The sequence below is a fragment of the Oreochromis aureus genome, linkage group 13 (genome assembly GCF_013358895.1).
Source record: "Oreochromis aureus strain Israel breed Guangdong linkage group 13, ZZ_aureus, whole genome shotgun sequence".
In the NCBI taxonomy this organism is placed as follows: Eukaryota; Metazoa; Chordata; class Actinopteri; order Cichliformes; family Cichlidae; genus Oreochromis; species Oreochromis aureus.
This window is the reverse complement of record NC_052954.1, coordinates 18,245,119-18,265,436: the sequence shown is the minus strand read 5'-3', so window position 1 is coordinate 18,265,436 and position 20,318 is coordinate 18,245,119. Positions and strand designations below refer to the sequence as shown.

The 20,318-nt window shown below is 42.7% G+C and overlaps 1 protein-coding gene across 3 annotated transcripts in view; it reads left to right on the top strand.

Moving 5' to 3' along the window:
- The window catches only part of LOC116316608 (leucine zipper putative tumor suppressor 2 homolog), a 56,360-nt gene extending 37,375 nt beyond the window's left edge, over positions 1–18,985 (top strand). For all 3 annotated transcript variants that reach the window (XM_031735204.2, XM_039621778.1, XM_031735203.2), the window contains 7 exons: positions 11,441–12,106; positions 13,626–14,288; positions 14,381–14,503; positions 14,758–14,904; positions 15,144–15,659; positions 15,884–15,988; positions 16,116–18,985. In XM_031735204.2, coding sequence (XP_031591064.2) covers positions 11,474–12,106; positions 13,626–14,288; positions 14,381–14,503; positions 14,758–14,904; positions 15,144–15,659; positions 15,884–15,988; positions 16,116–16,298 — 2,370 coding nt within the window. In that variant the 5' untranslated portion in view covers positions 11,441–11,473 and the 3' untranslated portion in view covers positions 16,299–18,985. The remainder of the gene's footprint in view (positions 1–11,440; positions 12,107–13,625; positions 14,289–14,380; positions 14,504–14,757; positions 14,905–15,143; positions 15,660–15,883; positions 15,989–16,115) is intronic.
- The last annotated feature ends 1,333 nt before the right edge of the window (positions 18,986–20,318 follow it).

Below are 20,318 nucleotides of genomic sequence, written 5' to 3'. Positions count from 1 at the left end.
GAGGTACCTGACTGGCCGAAATAACACCAAAACCCTGTGTGCGAGAGGGCGAGAACAGTGAGGATAAAGGGGTCCTACAACAGCATTAGCAAGCTTCCAGTTTGACTTCAGCTGTCACACCAAAGGAAATAAATGAGCTTGTTTCTGTTTACTTGGTGGAGGATATAGTATCAGTATCAGCTTGCTATGCAAGCATTTAAAGGTAGATGTATGGTAGGCTGCACATAACCTCTGAATATAACCAACATGTGCAACAGTGACTTTTTAATGGCAGTAGCCTTAAAATAAAACAAGATACAATTAAAAAAAAATGTTATTCAAAACTATTCAGTCTTTCTCAGGTAAAGGCTTTTATTGCTTTTCATACTGGTTTTTGACAGCACTCGCCCATGAAAAGAAACAAACTGTAGTGATTTACAATCTATGTGCTAATCGTGCGCTAACATGATTGACTGAGAACGGCAAATGTTCCAAAGTCAATAAAACAACAGCAGAATGCTTTAAAAAAGCTGAAATGTCATTGTTCTTGTCTCATATTAGTTTAGGAACTTGTTTTTTGGTTACAGTAGTGCTACAACTTAGGCTTCCACGGGGGTTACATTGTCACGGTTCAGGTGATGATGAGTGCATCGTACCTGGAGAAAAATCTGTTATTTATGTACCTTAGAATTACAGCTCTTTCCCATGTGTCATTTATTACTTTCTCAGCTGCAGCAGAGCAACAAATTGCTGTTTTTGTTAAAGCGATAGGACAAATTACATGTTGAAATACATGTACCCATTCAGCAGTGGTAGTCTCTTTGGTGTATGGGCACCAAGTTCATCAAAAAGACCGAATTATAAGGATGGATTCAGATTCCATAAAGTTTTACTAGCCCCTTTCACACTTTCTGTGCTCGACTCCATTGTTTTCCAATGATCCCATTTAGCTAAATCTCATGCCAGGTGTTTATGTAAAGCCTCTAGTTGAAGAGCAGGGTGGATGAATGGAGACAGAGACAGACAGATATGCAGGAAGACAGAGAGACGGCAAGAGATTCGAAGTCGGCCTGGCTTGTGCTCAGTTTGCTGAATGAGTATTTTCCAAGCCAGCCTGTCCCCACTCTGTCTTTCTCGAGTTTGCAGCGGCACGGACAGTATGTCTGAATACGTCTGCACATGTGCTCCTTCGCCATGTCAGATATTTTCCCACATGAGTGGAGTTGAATTTATGCAGTGAGGCTGGCACAGTTAAAGCGAGGCGTTGTTGCTTATGTAATAGCTGCTGTGGAACTCATTTGCCTGGCTGTATTTAGTAGCACTCTGTGTTTTTTGTGTGTGCGTGTGGGCGGCATTGTCTTTGTTATCTTCTGCTTCAGCTATGATTACTGATTTCACTCTCGAGCTGTGACACTTTCTGTGAAACATAAGAAAAATTTGAGACTTTTCAGATATCGAGTCCTACTTTTCCTCATTGAAGGATGCCAGTAAAGAGAAAGTCATATCGCTCGCTACCCCGTCTTTGTTCTGTGTCGCATTATAGGTCACATTGTGTGCCAAAGTGTGGTTGCTTTCAGTGTAAGATAACAGGCCTTTTCTCTCTGCTTTCTACCCTCTTGTTAAACTGAAACAATGGCCCTCCACTGTCGTACAGCCAAAGCAGCAGGGGGGAAGGAAGGGAAGTTTAGGAGGGAAAACTTTGCTCTTCTCACCACTGTTGGGACAATGAGCCTCCAAACAGAGCTTGGATTAGCCATGTTGTTAAAGACCAGATGACATGACTTTTCACTGATAAGATTTCATAAATTAAGTGAAATACTTTAGTATGAACTGGTCATTGATCCTGACAAACGGTAGTCCACTGGCCAGACTAATCCATGTGTCTCTACCACCGGCATTCTTGGTATTTCCAGTGTCTGTGGGTCTGACCGCTGACCACTGCTGGATAACTTTCAGTGGCTGGAAAACCTCCTGGAAAATCCAACATTTGGAGCAGACCAGGAATGTCAGCCATCTTCCCCTTTTTACACATGCTGCTACCTCAGTTTCCTCCAGCGTCAGCTGACTGAAGCACTGTTAAAGGCTGGGTATTGTGTCCTCTGTCATTTCTAATACAAATTTAAATGTGTCAGACCTAAAATTTAATGCCATGTTAAATTCATATTCATACGCATGCTGCTATTTCTATCAGCAGTGATATCATCAATGAACACTGATGACCTGGCTCCACTGGCAGCCATGCATGCCCATGACATAACATTACCTCCGCTGTGTTTGACGGATAACGTGGTATGCTGTCATGAGCTGTTTGATTCCTTATCCATGCTTTTTCTTTTTTTTAACGATCTATCTTTTATCTATCATCTTGGTCTCACCTTTCCAAAGAATTTCTTTTGGATCAGGGCAGGGGTTTTTTTTTTATTGTTTTCTGGCAAAGTCTAACTAGTGCCCTCTGTGTTTTCATTCATGAGGGCATCTCTTGATTACGGACTACCCCCCTGAGAGTGGTTTTGACTTGGTTAGATTTTGTTTTTCTTAACCATGGAAATAAATCTGCGATCATGCACGTTAGTTGTCTTCTTTGGTTTTTCAGACCTGTTACCCTTGTTCACCGGGCCAGTTCATTCGATTGCTGACTTGATCACTTTTGAACTTTTTGCTGTCTCTCTGAGGTTTATTTTAGGTTTAAGCCTAGTAAAGGACTCTTAACTTTCATTGACATCTCTGAGCCTAATTGAGACTTCCAGTGAACAGCTACCAAATGCAAGTTAAGTACTTGCAATCCACTCTAGATCTTTTATGCCTTTTATTCTCATCTTGCAATGGAATAATGAAGGAACAGGTCTCACTTGGCAGTGAATCTGCTTGTCAGTCAATTGTCCAGTTACTTTTGAGCCTAAATGGCGAACTATGTATCAAAATGTCCTAAACAGTTAAGTCGCTACTTTTGTAAAACTCTCTTCACATCATGTATATCATTGTATGATTTTAAAAAAATCCATTGTGTTGGTGTAACAGTGGTACACCACCTCAGCCATAAACCCATCAAGGTTGAAGTGTATAAAAGGAGTAGCTGAATAAACAAAACATGTGCATATACACACTAAAACTAGACTAGACTTGGTAATGGTAATGTAACTGTTCTTCTAACTGCTCGTCTATGTTGTCTGCAGCTGTCCATGTGTGCATCTGTAAGTAAGTATAATCCATTTATTAGTGACATACTGGCTGTGGAAGCTTGGTCTGTGTGTGACCACATGTATCGTCTGGTGCATCTTGACAAAATGTATGAGTAGATTCAGCTCTTAAGTCAGCTGTGGTTGTTTGTGGAGAATCTAACACGGCAGTGTGTTCCAAACTGAACTTAGAAATAATCTTCCCAAGGTCTATTCATGGCTATATGTCAACTTAAATGGCTTTCCATTTCCCATTTTCAGTAGTTTCAACCCCCACGAGAATTTTATGATTTACCCCTGCAGCTATATGTGTGTGTGCGCGTGCCTGTGCGTGATAGGACAGCAAGAGAATCTGGGCTTCGGTAAGCCCGCTCTCAAGTTCAAATTGAGGCCAGATGCTTTGAGATGCTAAAGAACCAAACCTGTCTGCTGTCAAACTGTCACAAATGCACAAAACACACTCCTTCACTCACCTATTCACCTATTCTATCACTCTTTCCCTTCCTTTCTTTTTTTTCCCACACTTCCTGACTCTATCTCATTTCGCCATGCACATGAAAAATGTGGGCCTCAAATGCCATGGCAACGCTTCCAAACAGAGGGAGAGGCTAAGGTCTGCAACAGCAACAAGTTGGTTGTAAAAGCACAGAAGGAAAAAAATGGAGCAAAGGAGGACCTGTTGCCAGTTACTCCTGCACAGACTTGCACTTTGTTAGAAAACTTATTTCTCCAGTTATTTTGTTTGTTTGGGGTTTTTTTGACAAAGAAAATGAAAAAATGAAGTCGGAGCTCAACACAAAAAAGTTAGAGTGTCAAACAAAGAGGACAATATCTCTCCTGAGTGAAGAGAGATTTGGCTCTAGGGTGATGAGTTAATGAGGACTAAGAAAGTATGCATGCATTCAGCAAAACACACAGACTGAGACTGTAAAGCCTAGCCATGTGGGGGTAGGTGACAGTGAGCGCCCACTCAGACAGACAGTCATTGTGCAGGAATGATGGAATAATATAACCTCAGGTCTTCTGGCAAAACTTTAAAAGACGTGTCTCATTTTACAGTGGTGTCGGCTTACTTCATTATAATACCATTTCTTGCCCGTTTGAAGTTTTATTGCGGCGTTTCAGCGAGTAGATGTGTGACAAATAAAGAGGTGAGCAGATTAGGGGTGGACTGATTGCCTTATTGTGTGTGCTTGTGTGTCGCTGCCTTGCCTGTACTTGTGGATTCTCTTTTGTTAGCAGTCATCAAGGATTATTGTGACTCACCTAGCCTGTTGATTTTCACTCTACCTCTGTCTCTCTCTGTTTCCATCCACTGCGATCACTTGTCTCAAGATTAATCAAGGCCACCCAGGATCTGTATACCAGAGTGGCATATTTCTGCTGCGAGTGTTCAATTTCATGTCATGCACTCTCACTGTCCTGCTGTGGAAGTACTTGAATGCCACTGATCAAAATATACAGCCCAGCGGCCATCCATCATAATGTGTGGTTCTTATCACCACTTGCATACTGATATTTTTGCAGCGCCGACTCTGATCTGATGATTTTTATTCTTTCCACTTGTTGCTCTGATCTATACACTGGCTTTACCTTTGGTTAGTCACACTGTGGTGTTGCAGTTAAAGAATGAGCAGTTGAAAATCTAGCTGCATAGACTAGTGAGCAGGGAGTGGTATGAAATGGTGAGGATGGAAAAGGAGGAGTGATAGGAGAGAGGTGGAGCAACAGTGAAGCGCAGGAAACAAAGAAGCGAGAAAATCAGAGGGGAAACGGGTGAAATTGAGCAGAAATGCTAAAGAGGATGAAATGAGAGGAAGAAAGTTGAGGTCATCATTTATTCTCATGAATGCAACGTCTGAGGAACACCTTGAAAGAATTTCTTTAAAATGTTACCACAAACATCCACTTGGACTTAAATATATACTAATTATAACTTAGTTGTCAAAGGTAGGACAGGGATGCCAAAATCATACAGCCCACTTTAGTCTGGGCCGAACTAGTAAAACTGCCTTTTGTGTCAGTGTAAAGAAGCTAACTACACATTTAATTCCTGAGATATCTTAATATATGAAAAACAAGTGCAATTTCCACAGTACATCTCAGTTTTTCTACATGATAAAGAAACGGGAGGATCTTATCAGTAGGCAAAGCTGTAAAACTTGTCAAAATACAGTTACAAATCCAAAATTTGTGCCTAATTAAATTTTTCTTTAAAGCCGTCCACTGGGCTGGATTTGGGTCTTTGCTGGGCCCACTCTGGCCCCTGGGCCTTATGTTTTTTACGTTTCCTCAAATTTCAAAACTTCTGCCTATTCTTGAAATGTTTTTAGTGGCTCCATACTGTAGTGGTTTACACATTTTCTTGGAAAGCGCTCGGTTGCTAGTTCATTGGGAACACAAATCCACCTTTGGGGTAGCATCAGGAAGGGTATCGATGTAAAATGCTGCCAAATCAAACATGCAAACTCCTTGTGAAAAAGGGAGGAAACAAAAGTACCTTTGGTAACAATGTGAAATACATAAATACTCACTTGCAACATGTTCTTATATGATTAAACACAGCGATGTTTACAATCCATGCAACATTATCACCACAGGTGGAAAAGTCTGCAGCTTCATTAAAGGGGCAACTTGGTCAGGTCACACCCACAGGTGTTTTGAGGGTGTTACTCACGAGTTGAGCTTGTTCCAGTAGTAAATTTGGAAAAGCAAGGAAAAATGGTTTTGCTCCTTAACAAGGTGGAACAATGCACTTTAAACACCGCTGCAAGCAGGTTCATGCATAAAGTCTGGTCAATGCTCTGTGTATGGCTTATTTAGCCGGCTTTAAATTCACAACAGTGGAAGCGAAGTTTTTATTACCGTTGCGATGCCTCCATCTTGGATTGTGAAGTCAGGGTTGGTGGGGCTCCTCCTCCTCCTTTTTCAGTTTTATTCATCAGAAACTGTTCAATAAATTACATTTTTCTGACAGGATTTTGAGAGCTTTTGGCAGACAGTGAAGTTAAAATACAGATATCAGAAATATAGAAGATATTTAGATATTTAGAAACAAGAAGATATTTGGTGGAGAATAGACCTGAGATAAAAGCAGAATGAATACTGGATGTACTTTAATTGGGGCGATCTAATGCAGGTTTAAATAAACAGAAAGCACACTGCAGTTTATGCATTTCCTTGTTCTACCTGCTCCAGTGTGAGCATTTGCTGTTTTGCTCTATTAAAATTAGTCTAAAATGGGGACTTTTGTGTCGTTTGTCAAAACATGTTCAAATTTTAAAGGATTAATTAAGCAAATTTAGCCCTGTGTGTCAGTAATGGATACGTTTATCATGATTAGGGCATACGCTAGTTTTTTACTATGTCATCAAACTGCATGTCCTGGATTACAAAGGAAAGCACTGTTTGCTAGTTACAATATTTAAGTTTAAACAGACTGCCACACTCAGCTGCTTGACCGCATGTACTCATAAACCCTCGGGTTTTACAGGACCAAAGATACTTCAGCATGACTTGTTTTCACAGCCATAACACAGCTGTGGCCTGCCGTGCAGATTTCACTGCATGTTGTTGCCGTCTTCGGCTTGCTGGGTTGAAGGAAAATTCCTGCAAGCCGACATGAGTAACAGCATTTTTGCTCGGTCAGCAGGAGGTGGTTCAGCAAAGACAAGTTGTCTCGCTTCACATTTGATTTGAGACGTTAAGGTGCTCAGACCTCTGTGTCTCTGCACTGGCAAAATAATGATAAACAGGATTATGGATGCACGGTTCTCCCTGAAGCTCATTTCTGTTTGGCTCCTCTTTTTGGGCAACCTGATATTGGAAAATCCCCTAAAATCCCAGGCAACACTCTCAGCTAGCCTTCCTTTGTGTGTTTACCCCTTATCCCCTTTCTTTTTCTTCCTTCGTATTCTCACTTTTCTAAGTTTGTTCTGAGCCCAGCAGAGTCTCCGGAACAGCTCTGAGGTTGCGTGTGATTGCAAGGGGCGATCTACCGCTGCACAATAATGGGGTTTCCTCTCCTGGGTAGGACTGGCATTATTAACAGACTTATCATAACGGGATTATGTCCCCGTCACAGAACTGACTTCTGGATCTTGTTAGAGAGCTACCTGGGAACTTCTTTCTTCTATCAGCTCTGCTCCTATTCATCCTGAGCCAGTTGGTACCATGTGGACGCTAAACTCTCACATCCACTTGGTGTATTTCCAGTTACTGTCAGAAGCAGTAAGGCTGCCTTTAAGCGGTTCAGCATCATTTAATAGTTTTAGAGTGTCAGGATGTGGTGTAAAGTGCCCCTGGGTTGACCCCATCACAGCTAGCTGTAACACTATTGGAGTTTATTTTTGAACGCCGAATCAAATGCCTCACCGGGAGAAATGCCTCATGAAAGACTATCAGAATGATTTCAGGCACTTGAGATGTTTTCTATATTTAGTGGTGATGGCTGTTTTTTCTCTGCCTGTCTTGTGCTGCTGACAGCAGAGGAGGATGCGTGTAATGAGGAAGGTGGAGGAAGCGGCGAGGGCGGATGGAGCGGATTGTGAAAGTATTTTCACTTTCTCAGAGGAACCAAGGAGGAGAGGAGGCCTTCAATAACTTTTAAGAACCAACCAGTGAGCAACATCAGAGGGGGAAATTAGCTTTTGAGATTTGTTGCCCGAGTAGCCAGAACAAAACCCTGCCCTCGGAGGTCACAGGGGTGGGAGGGGAGGGCAGAATCAGACCAGCCGTCCCCCACCTCATTCCTCAGGAGGAGGGGGTCACGGTTGACGGTCGCAGAGGCTTGTTAATTCTATTATCCCTGCCTGAGAGGTCCTTGTCAGGGCTGGGAGTGAAGAGGAGAAGGGTGGGGGTTAGTGGTGGCTGGATCAAAGGGGAAAGGAGGTTGTGTGAGGCGTGATTATTTTGGCATTGGAAATGATCACATACCACGCATATCTTTATCTCCTTGACTCACGAGTACTCACGAAGCCTGTCTCGTCTCTTTAACTCCCCGTCACTCTCCGCCACATACTCGCAGACAGTTTAGTCAGTATGGAGTGAACTGGCAGGAATTGAATCATCCTGCTTACTGATCACGAATGAATAGTTTGAGCTTTTACATATGCTTTCCCCGATCTCCTATCCAGTGAGTTGTATTTTTTCAGGGATAAAATCAAAGCGTGATACTGTAAACTTGATTACTTGATCAAGATTCAATCATTAATGACAGATAAAATCCATTATTTCAACATACTTTCACGAACAATCAAAATATTTTCTTACCCAACAGAGCTGCATGTGAAACAGCAAATGCCCAGTTGACCTCCCAGCTTCCAAGTACAAAGTCCATGTGATATCCGATTGCACCAGTATTCAAACAGCACAGTTAATATCTGTTGCATTCACCACTAGCGAGCGGGTGTGATGTGTGAGTTGCTGCACGCTCTGCCCATAAGGCTCTCTCATCTAAATCACACAGTATTTTCAATAGTACAAACATGTCTGAACTTGACTGTTTCCTGCTGTGTGTCATGTGTGAGGCAACCTCGAGCACACAAAATGAGGCTAACACTGAAATGCCAAAAACCTCAGTTCCTCTAGTGACCACTTGAGGATTGCATGCTGTCATGATATAAACCTTTAATTCGTTAAGTCCCATTTTTAAGCCTTGAGATGAGCATTTTCACCATTGCCATCTTGGTGTTTTGAAACTAGATGTGACGAGAGAGGGGTGGAGCGGATAGTTTAGCTTTTCTTAATTCAGCTGTGCAGTTGTTGCGGATGGTGAGCAGCTAAAAGATCGCTTTTCTTCCAAATTAAAATGGGTCGTTTGATGAGCGACTTTTGTTGGAGAGTGAAATACTGAGTGTAAGAAAAAACCTACTTCAGTAGTGGTCTGTGATGGATGGAATCAATGTTACTCACCCATTTGGGCCACTCATCTAAAAATCCAATACTACTGGTCAACATCCGCCAGTATTTTCAATAAGATACATGAAAGAAACAGATTTCCCTAACAGTTTTCATATACAGTTATGTATATGTTCTTACTAAGACAAGATGATCATGCATTTTAAAAAAGTCAGTTGTGTAAGTCATTTACATGCTGCTGACTCTCTTCGGATCAGCTGGTTCTTGTGTTTGTTGTGTCCCAAACACCTTTTGACAACATTTAAAAGTTTCAGGATAATCTTTGGCAGACAAACTATCCAACATCAACACTCTTAACGTGGCTGATGGGTGTTTGTCCTGTCTCTTCTTTACTTGACTGTTACGAATGCTGATACCGATATACCGGCAAATGGCTAAAATCGGCTGATTATATATGAACCCTGCTGGTATACTGCTCGAGCAGGTGTATATAAGCTTAGCATAAAAAGTCAGGAAATTTATGTTTGGTTGATAATTTCTTTGTTGTAACACTGCTTCTTGGCAATAAATCTTATACCGTTGGAAAGCCTGTTTACTTCTCCTTAAATGCTGCCACATTTGTGCAGAAAAGCGAGCCAGTGTGGTTTTGTTCTCACTCTGCCACGAACAGCATGCCCGAGCCGATCCCACAAGTGTTCGATAGGGTTGACATCCATCCGCTCCACTCCCAAATTCTCGAGGTAGTCTCTGATAAACCCTGCTCTGTGGGAGTTGTTGTTTTTGTGAGAGTTGCACTGTTGCCTCAATTTGTGTGATCTGAAACATGCGTTAACACACTTGCTTTAATCCACAGCTGGTGTTTGTATTTATTGTATTTCCAAGAATACAGACTTCTCTTAGGGGGTGATTATTGTAACCATTTTGTAAGAATGGCTGTTCATGAACGGTCGGTCTGGACATAACCGCGTGCAGCCATGGCACCAAAGGATTATTCCACTTGGCCAGACGGGTTTCAGATTGGCACAGCAGGCTAGGACGCGAGTCCCGTCTATGCCCCCCTGGGCAATACTGATAATGCTATCTGCAAATGGAAGACTTAATCTGCTGCCACTTATTGTGTTAATAATATCTATCCATGTTTCACTGCCTAAAAATAGTGCAGCAACTGACTGAAGCTAATATTCATTTCCTTCAAAGATGCTCTTTGATGGGTGTGAGCCTTGTCATCATAAAACGGTAAAGTGAATAAATTTCAAACCACTTTAGGAATAATACCCAGATGACTGCTCGCAGGTTCAGATGAGGACACGCAGGAATATCACAGAGCAGCTGGAGCTGGAGATGATTGTGACTCACCCTCCTCACCCTTTACTAAATCCATCCTCATTTTTTTTTCTCCTCCTGCCTCGTTAATGACACTGGCAATTAGCAGTAGATACAGTATGTTTAATGAGGGATGAGCCGTGACTGTGGCGGTCACGGGGGAGGGGGTTTGAAATATTTCAAACAGTTGTAAAGTGGGTGTAGTGAATCAGAAAAAATAGGTTTGCTTCATTGCTGCAAAGTAGATCTATGATATTTAGATATTTTAATATTAAATTGTGTTTTTAATCATTTTAATATGAACAACAGTTTAAGAATAACCTGGTTGTTTTCCATATTATTGAATGAGTTAAGAAGTAATTCATTAACATTGATTCTTCAAGTCTCTGGAACTCTACTGTGAGGACAAAACACCATTTCTTCCAAAACATACGTCCGCATTTAAAGTTTTGTTAATAATGGCAACACATTGGAGAGAGTTCAGAGGTGATTTGTAATATGAGGGTTTTTTTCATTAAGTTTAATCTCCTCCCACCCATGATGTGTGAGACAGCTGTGGACAGAGGAGCCAAAGGTTCTACATGAGAAAATGTTTCCTTCCAAAGCGTCTTACATGCTCCAAGTTTTTACACCTGTCAAATCAGCTGAAATGCATGTCCACAGAATTTGATCTCTTGCAGGGCTTTAAAATAAAATAGATTAGTTTAGATATGTTATATTGATTGACATACTTTATTATTAGTGGAGCAAAGCGTCAGTTCAGAGTTGAGCCCTTCCATACGGCTGCTGCTACTTTTGCTCTGCAGCTACAGCCCACGCTGATGTAGTTTCACTGATCCTCCACAGTGCAGCTTTCTGCTGTGATCTTTTCTCGCGCCTAGTGTTGTGTTTTTTTTCAGGGGAGGTTTTTTAGTTGTTTGTTAATTGTGCATATTCGTATTACATATACATCCATTGCAAGACAAGTTTTTTCTGGGGGGGGTACATTTATAGATGATATTAATACATGTATAACATGTTTTAACTATTGAATAAAAAGCCTGTGTAATAGTTGCATCTGGGGTATAAATGTAACATTTTGTGTCTGTTTTCTCTTTTATCAGAGTGTGTGGTGCGTCTGACACCGTCGGGCTACCATGGCTCTGGTTCAGGCACTACCCCTGACCGTGAGTGACCACCCGAATCCAGGCCTCGACGTCCAACAGTGCCGGCCGCTATCATCCCATTCCCCCTCAGGCCCCTGCTCTGGCCCCTGTGGGCACTGCAGCTCTGACACAGCCATGGGATCAGTGAGTAGTCTCATATCGGGCCGGACGTACCAAGAGAGACACTGCAGGGCTGCCAGCGAATTCAACACCAAGCCACGCCGCTCCACGCCAGCTACCAGCTGCTTCCGGCTCCACGATAATACCCTCCGCAGTGGGAGCTCCCTGGAGCAGCTGCTGGTTATCAGCAACCAAACACAGCCTCAGGCTCAGGTTCTGCCTCCACCGCTTCCCACAAAGAAGCAGCCACGGCCTGGAAACTCTGCTGGGACAGGAGGGGGTGGAACGGTTGCTGGAGCAGTAGGCGGTGGCGGTGGCAGCACTAATGGGAACTTTGGGTATGCGAGCAAGGAGGTGGTGGTTGGAGACTGGAACGACAACCTGGTGCTGACTGCTGCAAGCCCCTGCAGCGACTCAGAGGACCAAAAAGACAACAGGACTCTAAATGGGAACATTGGTGGACCTCCTCCCAAACTCATCCCAGTGTCTGGACAGCTGGAGAAGGTGAGGAGAAGTACCGGGGTAATCTGGGAAGATGATGCTGATTTAATACGCTGATTTAATTTAGCTGATAATTAACAAGAGGATGCAGTATTTAGCTCAAAGGGGGTTATAGCAGCTTGTGATAAATGACAAAATCGTATTAAAAGTTCAAGACTGAAGTCAAAATAGAATAAAACTTGAATGTGGCTGCAGGGCAGATTGCTTTACAGACATCAGTCGAACTTGACACATAGAGTAAATCTAAATATCCTACACTGCCACAATGAATTGGTGGAATGGGAAAAACAGGAGTGACACCTTGAGATTTAGGATTAATATTTTATATAAAAAGGCAATAAAACATGGGACAAAGGCTGTGAGACAACTGCTTTCAAAAAGTTATTTTTATATTTTAATATCTATTAAAATATAAACAGAAGTTTATACGTCAGACATAAGAATAAAAATATTCTTGCCTCTGACATTTGCAATAAATTCAATAATATTGACAAAACTCTAAAACTAACACTGAAACTAATAAAACTAAACTGAAACTAGCAAACCTAATCTTGTGACTAATTGAAACTAAACAAAATTTTTAAAAAGTCAAAACGAAATAAAAAAATAAAAAAGTATAATAACTCTCCAAATCAATTGGGCGTGCTTTTGAATCCACGCCAATCTTCTGAACAGCTTCATCCGCTAAAGAAATCTATGAAATGTGGTTGAAAGCTCTTAAACCGTGTATTAATCGTTTACCATACCTCACTGCTTTGCATATCTCACATCCTTTGGGGCTGTAGGGTGGTGCAGAAAGTGGAAAGTGCCTTTCAGCATGACACTGAAACCCCAGCACCTCTGTCAGTGCCCCTGACCTCTAATCTGAAGATATTTATAGGTCAGTTTCTTCTTAAATTACAGCTCAATATCACCCACCAGGACATCAAATATCATACTGAGGACTTTTTTTTAATCTGTTATCTCTGCTGCCTGCGTGAACACGTTTTACAGCAGATTACCTGAGCTGTCTAATTGGCTATTTATTCCTATCGATCCGGAGGGAAGCTTAATAACCGGCCTGACAGGCTCAGATGGATCATTTGACAGCTGCTCACCTTGCAGACACATCATGATGAGTGTCAGGGCTCGCTCGCACCCAGTGACGTCTTTAGTGAACTCTGAGAAAGATCATTAAGAAAATGCTTACAGAGAAGATGCTTTCACGCTCTCAGTCTTTGTCACGACTCTTCCTTCGCTCTCGTCTGTGCCCTTTCTTTCTTTGCCCTTTAATCAGATTTTTTCCTCTCCTCCACTCTTCTCCGTCTTGTGTCTGTCTATCCATCTTATACGATAGGAATATCATTAAGGAAATTGCTTAATGAACCCTTTAAATATCAATTAAACCAAACCAAACTAATCAGAGCCTTGTGGGGTGGCCTGCCAGCACATCGCTCACCCTTTACTAATGAGTTTTACTCAGTCGTTACTAATTAGCACAACAGTCATTAATGCTATTTTTTTTAATAATCTACACTTTCAGAACATGGAGAAAGTGCTGATCCGTCCAACAGCGTTCAAACCTGTCGTTCCCAAGAATCGGCACTCGGTACAGTACCTTTCGCCACGCCCAGGTGCCAGCACTCTGTCGGAGAGCCAGGCCAGCCTCAACCTTCTGCTGCCCCATGGAGGATCCAGCAGTGCCAGCGGTACAAGCGGGAATGTTGGAAGCAGCAGTTCCAACTCTGAAGGGAAGTGCACCTCCTACATCGGTGTTCGCAATGCTCGGAGCAGCCAGTCCTGCTCCATGTCAGATTCAGGGAGGAACTCTCTCTCCAGCCTCCCTACTCACAGCAGCACAGGTTACAGTTTGGCTCCCAGTGAGGGCTCCAGTGCTGGTTCTGGGTCGGGAGGCCAGCTGGAGCCTGTGTCGGGCATCGGCCGAAACACTTCTGGTGGAAGCGGGAGCCACGGTCACAGTAACTCGGACAGTGGACGTTCCTCGTCCAGCAAGAGCACAGGCTCGGGGTCGCTTAGTGGGCGCGGGCAGCCCCTGTCAGACAGCGGGTCCTGTGGCCACTCTCCACCCCCCGTAGAGGGTTACGAGGCCGTGGTGAGGGAGCTGGAGGAGAAACTGAGGGAACGAGACCTGGAGCTCCAGCAGCTCAGAGAAAATCTGGACGAGAATGAAGCTGCCATCTGCCAGGTGAGACACTGTCGCCCTAAAACACCGATCATAAACTTGATATGATGAGGATCTGATGTTTGACCTCTCAGCCGCGTCTTTTACTGTGACAGGTGTACGAAGAGAAGCAGCGCCGCTGTGAAAGAGAGATGGAGGAGCTGAGACAGAGCTGTGCCACAAAGATGAAGCAGGCCTCTCAGAAGGCACAGAGAGCACAGCAGGTGCTTCAATTACAGGTATGCAAAGTATTTAAAAATATTAAATGAAGAAATTTAAGCGTTAAATTAGAAAGCTCGATTAATCCATTACACATAAAATTGCAGTGAACCTAAACTCTGCTACAAATGTGTTTGTTTTTGTTCCAGTTATTTTTAATGTTGTCTTATGCTTTAGTAGTTTTCTCTCTCCACACTTACGTGTCTTACTTCAGATTAGCATATCTGTGTTTTTGTAAGAAAGCGTGAACATGTGCATCTTTGTGTGTTGCCAGGTATTTCAGCTACAGCAGGAGAAAAAGAAGCTACAGGAGGACTTCTCCTCTCTCCTGCAGGACAGAGAGACACTGGAAAGGAGGTGCGCCACAATCCAGAGGGAGCAGACCCAATTAGGGCCACGTCTGGAGGAGACAAAGTGGGAGGTGGGTGAAAGCCAGATACCTGATAGTCAGTCATGAATCTGTCAGAAGCAGCGCAGTGATTAAATGTCTCAGCTGTGAATTTGTGTGATCCTATTTTTGTTTGTCAGTTGCTCTTTTCATTTTCTGTTCATCTCTTACTGTTTACCAACTAATAAAAACATAAAATTCAGAAACAAGCGTATAAGCTTGGAGGAAATTGAGGTTTGCCTCTCTCTTACTTTCTTTCTGTTGTTCACCAGGTGTGTCAAAAGTCAGGAGAGATCTCGCTCCTGAAGCAGCAGCTTAAGGAGATCCAGTCGGAGCTCAGCCAGAAGGCAGGAGACATTGTGGTCTTGAAGGCCCAGCTTAGAGAAGCTCGCTCTGAGCTACAAGCCAGCCAGGCTCGATCCCAGGAGGCCCAGACTGCCCTGCGGACTCGGTCACTGGAGCTGGAGGTCTGCGAAAACGAACTCCAGAGGCGCAAGAGTGAAGCTGAGCTGCTCCGGGAGAAAGTGGGGCGTTTGGAAGAGGAGACAGCCCGGCTACGTGATGCTCTGACCGGTCACAGCGGACCTACTCTGCCTGGAAATGCAGCCATGAAGGGGCAATGCATGAGCCTGACGCTGCAACAGGGTAGAGCTGTGGCAGGAAGGGGAGGTCCCAGTCCCTCTGTGTTCCGCAACGGAGAGGAGACTCATCTGGTCTGGGGTGGAGAGAGCGATGAAGCCAAGGCTCAGAGGCAGAACGCAGAAACAGTGTTGGGACTCAGGCAACAGGTATGTGTTTTTCAGTAACTTTTGCAAGCATATGTGATGAAAATTGATGCATCTAGCAAGGTTTTGTGTCAGCTCAGTTTTGTGGCCTGTTGATAGGAATATTGACGTTCTGTGCTGTCCTTTATGTATTATGTAGCTTATGGGCCCGTATAGTGACGAGCATTACAAGTTTTTTGCTTTAAATTTCTGTAAGAAAAGGAACTAAACATGATACACTGAAACAGGTGGATAGGCTGAAGGCTGAGCTCATGTATGAGAGGAGGACTGGTGAGGAGCAGCTGTCACGTTTCGACGAAGAGAGGCGGGTGTGGCAGGAGGAAAAGGAGAAGGTAAACATTTCGACTGACTTTTAATCTTTTTCCTTGAGCGTGACACGTATCAAACTAGATTTTAAAGCTTATGCTAATCCTCCTTACCTATGTACTTAACTCAAATGCTGTTTTTCCATCAACTCAGGTAATCCACTACCAGAAACAGCTGCAGCAGAACTACATCCAGATGTACCGTCGCAACCGTGATCTGGAGAGAGTGATGAGGGAGCTGAGTCTGGAGCTGGAGAACAGGGACATGGAGGACTATGAAGTGCGCAGTGGCAGCAATGACATCCACTTTGAGGAAATCACTGCCACAGAGATATAAACACACACGCGCTGCAAGTAATAAGTCCAAATAAAAACCATGGCAACACTCTGAAGGTGTAAACCAAACAATCAACTCTGGGCCAAATACTGCACTATCTTCAACGTGACTTTGCCCGGATCATCGAGCAAGCACTCACCACACGTCACTGTTAAAAGGGAGCTCTCCCAAAAGGTGCATTCTCACTTCCTGCTAACACAAATGTACTCCCAATAAATCCTTATAAGGTGTCGCCCACTGCGCTTTTAATGGGTTTTTATTCCACTACAAAGCCAGCACAAAGACTTGTTTCCATCTGTGGGAGCGAGAGGAGGGAAAGAAGTGTTTTATTTCTCAGACCACGTTCAGATCAGGGTATTGAAAATCGATGGGAACCTTAAAGCAAAAAAACATTAGTACACACAGAGAAATCTGGTTACAACTTTGTTGGTAGCACACGACGTGAAACACCCAGACACCAGCGTGCATGTACTCATGCACCTCGAGAGATGACCAATCAATCACCCGGTTATTAAAGCTGACTTCATCACCCGCGCGAACCGTGCTCATCGGCAACACAAACCCCCGCTGCACCAGTCCTCCAACCCCAAATATTACTGTTAACTGCTGTTTGTATTTCATGGTGTTGATAGCATCAACAGTTCATTTTACAAAGTCTAAAAAAATACCAATATTTTGTTCTTTTGCTTGTGCGTATTTGATGAGGAATGTATTGTCACTTCTGAGAAATGCAGTAACGAGAGCATCTGAGAAGCACACTGTTATTTTGCACAACTTCCCTGCCCTCTTTTTGTTCAGGACTCAACTGTTTTCAATTCAAACAAACCATTACTGACGTGCGCCGAAAACCTGCTGGGGACGCCAAACCAAACGCTCAAAGGAAATGCTTTATATGAACTCTGCTCAAGTTTTCTAGACCACCAACTGTTGCACTCGTGTCAACTCTTTAGACAATGCGCCGATCTCACATAAACGTTTTATATAACTGATATTTCCAGGATGCTGCCAATTCCCCTCTTTCTCTGTCTTTTTCTTCTCTCTGTTTGCTTCTTACTCAGCTATTTTTATAACAGTGAAAGGCACCTCTGTGGTTGGTATCAGGAAACTAAAAATAGAGCATATTTACAGTATTACAGAGATTTAAGCCAGTGTTTGAACTGTTTGCATTCTTATTCAGAGTTTCCATTTATCTCCCTTCACTCCCATTAGTGCCCTTTATGTACCTCTTGGCAAAGCAAAGCCAAATAACTCTTATAAAGTCTTCCTACCTTTCCCATTTCCCCCCCCCACTAGATTATACTCTTCACTGACTGCTATACAGGAAGTGAGACTGGCATGTCTGCATGTCTTTGTTGTATGAGATTTCAGAAGAAGCTGGTTCACGCAGCAGTCAGGTGAGAGTTTGCAGATGCAGTAGCTCCAGCACTGAATGTCCTCAAGGCAGGTCAGTTTTTGAGGGCCTAAATATAAACCGGTGAGGAGCATGTTACATATAAAAACTGTGGGTTGCGCTGCTGTTTTTCTCACGGTATTATGCAGGGCTGTGCATACGACTGAGCATGGCGGTAGTGGGCTGCTGAGAGCTTTTATTTTGCAAAGAGTCTATATCGAGGATTAATAGTTAAATGAAAATCTATATAATGGAGGAGATGTTGTATATTTTTTATATATATATAGCACCCGAAGATATTTTGTTGTAGTACTGGTATAAGTGTGTGGATTAATGTATATCTCATACCAATATTTCAAATGATGGATCAATTGCAAATGGAGGCGGCGACAAAGGAAGAGTGCACCTAATACTGTAATGCATGAAAATTTAATGTTTACATTATATAATCTGTGTGGAAAACCTTCTAATGACCAAACCTTGCAGGTGATCGAGCAGCGGGGAGCTCTTATTTTAGGCTACTTTTTGGTCTGTTGTTTCTCCGTTTTGATTGATCTTTCACTTGACTGTCTGCATCGTAATCTCACGCTCATTCACGCTGTCGTCGTCGGGTTTTCCCACGTCATTCGTTTAAAACTGCACGAGTCGTTTTTGAGGGATTCGTTATTAAGTTATGGCCAGAGAGAGGAATGGTTATGGCTATATTTGGCTATATTTTGCATGACATCACCACATCACTGTGGCTGAGGAGGTATTGTGGAGCATCAAAGGTCTGCGCATAAATTGTGATTGCGAAGTAAAGCCATGGGAAGTAACTTTGAACGGAACAAGCTGAGTTTATCCAACCACTTTCACTTTGTTAACCAAGCCTAGACTGTTATTACTCACCACAGGTTCATATTAACAGCAAGCACAGGTGTTCGAAAGCAGACTCCCTCACTCCAAAGTACTGTGTGCATATCGGATTCCCATTTCCTCCCCCTCATCGTTGCATGACCATTTTTCTGTGTAAATATGTAAAACACTAAATAGTATAACAGAGTGACATTGTCTTTTATTTAGACAAAATATCTATTTCAAATGTAGCCACTGTGACTAGACCAAAGCAACGTAACACACTTTTTTTTTTTGTGGCGCTTTTTCCCATCCTTTTATGTGCTTTTTTTTTTTCAAACATTTGCTTACTTTGTGTCTTCATTCATTCATAGAGTATGTAGTTGTCCATGTATATTTTTATGTGTACATTTCTTGTACAAATGACTGTTTTTAATTAAAGAACAAGTTGTCACATCTTGAAGTGATTGCAGATTTAATTGCTTTTGAAAAAAAATTTGCTTATTCTTAGGTTGAATGAACTAACTTTGCATTACAGTGTAAAATACACTCATCTGACACTTTATTAGGTACACTTGCAGGCACTGGGCTGGACCTCCTTTGGCCTTTAGAGCGGTATTAATTCTTCGTGGTGCTAGAGAAAATCCTCAATACTGACACGATGCATCACAAGGTTGCTGTAGATTTGTCGGCTGCACATTCATTAAACAAATCTCCCATTGCACCACATCCCAAAGTGGTCAGCTGGATTGAGATTTGGTGACTGTGGAGCCCATTTGAGTACAGTGAACTCATGTACAAGAAACCTGTTTGACATTATTGGAACTTTGTGACATCAATAAGCAGCAAGTGACCCAAAGTCCATTTATCCATTCATTCTCTTCTGCTTATCCTTATCAGGATCACAGGGGGCCTGAGCCCATCCCAGCTACTATAGGACAAGAGCAAGGACAAGGTGTGCCAAGGAAATATCCTCACACCATTACACCACCCCAGCAGCCTGAGCCCTTGATACCAGACAGGTTGGGCCCTGTCATGTTGTATCCACCTGATTCTGACCCTACCTACCGAATGTCAGCACAAATAAAGATTCATCAAATCAGGAAATGTTTTTCCAATCTTTGAATGCTTTTTATATGAGTTACTGTTGCCTTCCTATCAACTCAAAGCAGGCTGGCCCTTCTCTGACCTTTGACATGAACAAGGCATTTTCAGAATTTCATTTCAGAAAACTGCAGATCACTGTATGTTTTCTCTTTGTCTGTCTCTAGAGATAGTTCTTCAAGAAAATTCCAATATATCTGCAGTTTCTGAAATACTCCACCAGGCATACCGCACTCAGTTTGAACTTCAGCAGTTTGTCTTGACTAAGTTTATGCGCTTAAACACACGGATGCGCCGGCATCTGATTGGCTGATTAGATAGGTCCGTTAAAGAGCAGGTGAACAAGTGCATCTAACAACGATGAAACAAACTTTCATCTTAAGAATTTAATTCCATGCAGGGATATAAACAATTCAGCTTTTCTATCACTTTTTAAAATCAAACTTGAGTAACATTTTTTCAGCGTTTTCCCGACCACCCATCTATAGAATTAAGGCACTAAGCACACTGCTTTCTCCCACCCATATTTCTTTAACCCTACTTTTATTTGTGCCACTGGCACTGCATTTCTCATTGACATGTTTTTCCAACTCTTCCACATGTCTTCATAAGCTCCATCCACAGCATGGTGTAATTAAGCCTCTAAAGTGGCGGATGGCTCCAGAATACAGGCACCTCTGCCAGAGAAATAC